Raw genomic sequence first — 6,000 nt, forward strand, 5'->3', positions numbered from 1 at the left:
TTCTTATAACATGGAGCACCTGTGGCATCAAAACCCTATAGATACTCTTTCAATCTGCAGTTCGGTGGGAACTCCAAAATAAACATTGGCCCACTCCCTTCAGGAACCTCCCAGGAGAGAGACAATCTGTTCTCAACCTATAGAAGTTCCAGAACAGAGACACCATGTTACCCTCCATCTCAAAGAGGTGGTCAAGCCTGGCCGCCCCCAGCAAAGGCAGCAGAGGTTTAACCTAGAGGAGTTTATCTCGTGCTGTCACTAAAACAAGGGTTTGGAACCATGGGTGGATCTCATTGGCCCAGGTTTCTCTATCCAAGAATCCTATTTAGCAAAGAGATTAAGGTTGGCTACAGGGACTTTTAAAGTGGCTACTGGATGTGCCTTTTGCTAAATTTCTGGAGCATTCTTCGGTTGAGAAGTTTTTTGAGCCTGTTTTTAGCTGAAGACCTCCCTTTCCTCACCCTCCACCCCCAAAGAAATCTTTACATGGAGTTCCATGTTATGAATTAGTTAAAGGAAAAACTTCTCCACCTGAAGGTACGGATGTGCAGGTGCAAACCAAAAAGACTCCCCCTCCATCTCCTTCCACTTTGCAGCCCCTGAGACACCTAGTGCCTGAGGCCCAATGGGAAGATGGCTTGTGCAAAGTTACCCAGCAAGCTGATGAAAAAGCCTGCACAGGTGGGAATCAAAAATAGATTTCTCAGTTCCCGACCCATAGCTCTTTTCACACCTGAGGTCTGTTTTTTTCTCTGCATGAAAGGAAGTAGGTTTTGTAAGTTAAAAACAAAACAAAAACAATAACAAGTTTAGGTAAAGGAATACAGACACACATGACGATTATTATATATATACAAGGAGGAAAATCTAAATTGAACACACCATCTGATTTTAAAAAATGGACATTATGGGAGAATAAAATTAAAGGGTAACCAGAAAAAAAGGGGGGGAACTAGCCATTTTATTCTCCAGCTTTTGACTGTCTTAAAAAAGTTCACCTCATTCTCTCCTTGAATGTTGGAACGTCTTTGCCAACTGAACTAAGAAATGCTGGCAAGAGTGAGACTAGTCTTTTTGTGGCAACATGACTGAAAACCAGAAGGAAGACTTGTATTTTCAGAGATGCTACCAAATTTTTTTAAAGATAGAATAGCCCCAGGTTTACTTAACAGCTTCTGGCTCTAAGGATTGTGACATACCGTATTTGGCCACAAAATATGCACTGCTTTCCAGACCAATAATAAAAGTGCTGGTTGCTGCAAAATCCTCCCCAATATCCTGAAGATATCACTACTTAGCATTTGGGAAGTCTAATGGCTTATAACATGGCCCAAATGCATTCATCCAATTAGAAAATTTAGAAATTGAAAGTTGCATCTGGGTTTAACTGACATAGTCCACCTGCTTTCAGGGTAACTGTCTCAGCACCTGAGGAAGATGGAGTAGCCTTAGCTACCAGATACATACACAACAGGGGTGAATCTCAAATGTGTCATGCTATGTGAAAGAAGCCAGACTTAAAAGACTACATGTCCTATGACTTCTTTTATATGACATTCCACAAAAGGTAGAATTGTAGGGACAGGAAACAGATCAGAGGCTGCCGGGAACTCAAGGTGGGGATAGGATACTGACAGCAGAGGAGCTTAAGGGAAACTTTTGAGATGATGGAAATATTCTGTATCTTGATTGTGGTGATGGCTACTTGACTAAATGTGTCAAAATTCAAAAAACTGTACACCTAATAAGGATGGATTTCATTCCATGCTAATTACGCCTCAATAAACCTAATTTTAAAGAGTGTTCCTGGAGATACTGTGCACATGGGGAAAAAAGGCAGATTTTTTTGTTGTTGTTAGTTTCACATTTAAATAAATGTCTTCAGTCTACACAGGGAGACAGGCAGTGTCACTTTCCCGCTCCTATCTGCATTGCCACTCAGGACCTGAGTTCCTTCAGGCACAATGATCGTTCCATTCCAGAAGGGTCAGGGCTCAGGGAAGGAGGGAAGGCAATGGGGTGAAGCAGCAGGCCAGCTCTGTGGGCAGCAGAGGGAGCTGGGGCAGGCCAAGTGGTTTATCCCTGAAGCTGCTCTGTCACTCCCCCAGTTAATTATCTGTCTGCTGATTCATGAGTTGTGGTTCCTGTGGGCATGCTTCCTGGCTATTTCTGCCAACAGAGGCAAGAAGGATTGGTAGGGCTGGAAGGGGATGATAACCAGAGATCCTGAGTGGGGTGGGGAGTTTCTATTAGGAAACTCCAGAGTCATATGCATTCTCCCCCTCCTCACTATTGCCTCCTGGCCCCATCTGATACTGCTGTCCCCAGGAGACCTCTACCACGCACAGTTTAGAGGCAGGTTAAAGGAGAATGCTTCTCCCCTGTATGTCTTCTCCCAGGAAAGGAAGAAAAAAGCAGACAATCCATAGAGGGTCCCCTGAAAACAGAGGTCTAAGGCACCATAGCACAGAGATCCAAATACCCAAAGAATTCATGGTCTCAGCTATATTCTAAAATTCCCCCAGAATGCTCAGATGAAACCCTTGAGGATCCTCTGTGAATGAATGCAGATATTCAAATATTGAGTTTCTTACAATGAGGCACATCACCTCTAGATGCCCTCTCAAAGCGTTCCCATTGGCTGTCAGTGTAGCAAGGCACTGGGCCTAGCACACCGAACAAAATAGACATGTTCTTCTCCTCATAGAACCTGAAATCTTGTGAACGTCTTTTACTTTCCTCTTTCCTCAGACAGAACTTCAGATTTTCTAGTGGATAAAGCAAATGTATGAGCCTCTTCATCCTTGGTCTCTTCTGTGGGTTCTTGTTGGGTCAGAGTGGCTGAGATATACCAAAACACCAATGGGGGAATGCCATATAGGTGTGGGAAAAGGGACCCCATCAGTCTCATTCTGGGAGCCTGAGTTGCATTCATGCACTAAGCAGTAATAGCTCATCTCCACTATATGTAGATACCAAGAATAATGGCAAAAATAAATGCCATTTATCGAATGCTTTTTTGTGCCTTTATCTCATTTAAGTAGCACAATCATTGAATACTTTACAGATGAGGAAACTGAGGTTTCAAGAGATTAAGTAACTTGCCTAAGGTCACACAACCAATTAGAGACAAAATCAAGAATTAAACCCACATCTGGCTGGCTTAAACCATAACTGTCCCCTTCCCCAGCCAACAAGCCTTCCTGCCATGTCTCTCCAGGCAGAGGGCTTCATTCAGAGTTTCCAGGATATAAACTCAGAAGAAATTAGCACTTCAGCTCAGAACTAATCAGTTTAGATGGTGACAGCAAATAAAACTTGTTACCCCTTAGGTATCAAGTTAGAATACAGGCTTATATATGTGAAAGCCACAAAACCCAATACCTCTTGGGTGAAGCCAAAAGATCATCTTTGTATACAAATTCCAAAACTCTACTCTCAAACAACCTCTCTTCCACCCATACCAGACTCTCCTATTCTGGGACAGCCTCTCTGTGCCACCACCCAGCTCTTTCTGTGTCCTTTCAACACTCTGTGTACCAACAACCCTCTTCTACTCTCATCCTACCACCTGCTCCCCCAGGAATCTGACAACATCTGCAACCCAGCCCCCAACCCTGAGTAGGATCCAAATATAATCAAAACCGCTCTTATGGGGGCTTTCTTACTCTGGAGGTCTAACTCTAAAGCCCATGCTCTTAAATACTATTCCAACCTGCTTCTCATCCAGGGCTAGCTCAGTATAACCCATCACGACAGCTGGAATCATCCCAATCATAATGATGAATCTGTGAACAGATCTCCCAAAGGATACTGCAAACTAAGGTATGTCAATGCAGTGGAATCCTTTTTTTTTTTTTTTTTTAATGCAGTGGAACCCTATATGGATCATCACAACTCTGTATCCAGAGCAGCAAAAATACTACAAGTGAGAGGTGGGGGAGAGATACACCAAAATAACAAGTACATTCTTCATCCTCACTAATATTGAAATCCATAATGCAAGGCTCTATCTTATGTTACTTTACTTTCTTCTAAGTCTATAAGAAAATACAATGATTAGACTCAAATCATTCAGAAAGCTGTAGATGTGAAAAGAAAGCAACAATTGTTTTGAGTTCACAGAAGCAGGCATTTGGAGGAGACCGCTCCACTGCCCCATCCACATCAGATAGCATCTGAACTGAGTCTCTAACACCTCCTTAGGGCACAATGCTGGAGCTTTGTATTTCAGTACTGTGTCATCAAGCTGCTGACTATAGGATGAAGACATCGCTGACCTGATTGAGCATCTATCACATGGGAAGCTTCAGCAAAAACAACTTAGCCCCCCATATATTATCTGTAACTCCTCCACCAAGACATCATTCATAGATTGTGGTGATGGCTTCATGGGTATATATGTATCTCCAAATTCATCAAATCATATACATTAAATACACACAGTTTTTTGTATGTCAGTCATACTGAATAAAGCGATTTTTAAAAGATATTGTTGCCTTGTCCTGTATAATTTCTTACACACATACACACAAGATCTTGAAGGCAGTCGTCAAAGTATTTCTTAATAGCTACCTTTGATATGGATTTATCAGCAAATCTTAATTTTTTAATACCTTCTGCAGGATTTAAATTGCCTTACAATGAGTACTACTCTTTTTCATTAAAAGTGTATATAGGTAGAGTTGTGCACCCTCTGCAGAGGAACGCCCCCGAGGAACGGGAGCCAGAGCTCTCTCTGGGAAGGTCACCGGGGCTCCGGAAGGACCAGGGGCAGCATCCCGGGGCTGTAATCTCCTCTGCCCCTCCCCGGCACCAAGGAGGCTGAATGCCAACTGCCTCGGCATAGTGTGTGCAGCAGCAGGAGAGACAAAGCCAGGGATCCAAGCCAGTTCCTGGGACCCTTCGTGTGGCTCCTCGCACACACGGGAGGTTTTTCAGATGTAAGGGCACCGCTGCCACCGGGGGACACTGCCGGAGTCAGAGCCCTCACCCTCCTGCGAACCGCTCCCCAGGGGAGCCACCAAGGAAAAAGACTAAGAAAAGAAAAACTTGGGAGAAAGTACAATGCAAAGGGCTGGTAACGTCGAGGAGCTGGCACCCCGCGCGCGCCCACGGTCGCACGCGAGCAGCTGCGGCCACATCCCCCGGCCGCGCGCGGGGACAGCCCGGGAAGCCGCGGCTGGCGGTGCCCACGGTGCCCACGGCGCCCGCCCGCCTCCGCAAGCCCCAGACCACCTGCGAGGCGCGAGCCCGGGACCGGCGCCCCCACGCCCGGGCAGGCGCCTGGCTCGGCCAAGGGCTCCGGGGTCCGGGAGCACCCGCCCGAGGCGGCCCTCCAGCCGGCACCGCGGGGCGGGGAGCTCCCCGGCTGCGGGCCCCGGCGACGCCGGCCTGGCCCCGCGCTCTCGGGGCAGCCCCCGACGCCAGGCTCCCGGGCCGCCACCTCGGCCGCAGGATGCGCGGCGCGGGAGCTGCGGGGAGCCGCGTCCCCGCCGCGCGGGAGCCCCACTCACCTCCGACGCCGGTGCCCGCCAGCGCCCCCAGCAGCAGCACCGCGGCCCAGAGCGGCCGCGCCCGCATCTCGCCCGCCGCCGCCGCCGCGCCCGACCCGCCACAGCGAGCGGCGGCGCCCGCGGCCACTTTTCCCGCAGCGGGAGGGGGAGGGGACGCGGCGGGCGGGACGTCACGGGGCGGGCCCCGACTCGCGCTTCCTGCCCCGCCGCTTCCCCGACCCTGCGCCGGGCACGGGGCGGTGGGCCAGCGCAGCCCCTTCCCCGCCTCGCCTCCGCCCGCCGGGATCCGCCGGGATCCGCCGGGATCCGCCCGCATCCTGCCCCCGGGGTCCCCCGGGGTGCGCTTAGGAAAGCGGGGAGCCTGCGGCCCCGCTCCTGAGCCAGTCCCGCTTCCCCGAGACACCCGCACGGCTTTCTCTTTCACCTGCACTTCTCGGCACTTTCCCTCTGGACCTTGAGTCTGATTCATGCACATTTGATTTGT

The 6,000-nt window shown here is 49.0% G+C and overlaps 1 protein-coding gene across 3 annotated transcripts in view; it reads right to left on the bottom strand.

Moving 5' to 3' along the window:
• ITGB3 (integrin subunit beta 3) overlaps positions 1-6,000 on the bottom strand; it is a 64,922-nt gene extending 58,922 nt beyond the window's left edge. For all 3 annotated transcript variants that reach the window (XM_072781333.1, XM_072781332.1, XM_072781335.1), the window contains exon 1: positions 5,517-6,000. In XM_072781333.1, the coding sequence (XP_072637434.1) occupies positions 5,517-5,991 (475 nt within the window). In that variant the 5' untranslated portion in view covers positions 5,992-6,000. The remainder of the gene's footprint in view (positions 1-5,516) is intronic.

The sequence above is a fragment of the Canis lupus genome, chromosome 16, assembly GCF_048164855.1.
Source record: "Canis lupus baileyi chromosome 16, mCanLup2.hap1, whole genome shotgun sequence".
In the NCBI taxonomy this organism is placed as follows: Eukaryota; Metazoa; Chordata; class Mammalia; order Carnivora; family Canidae; genus Canis; species Canis lupus.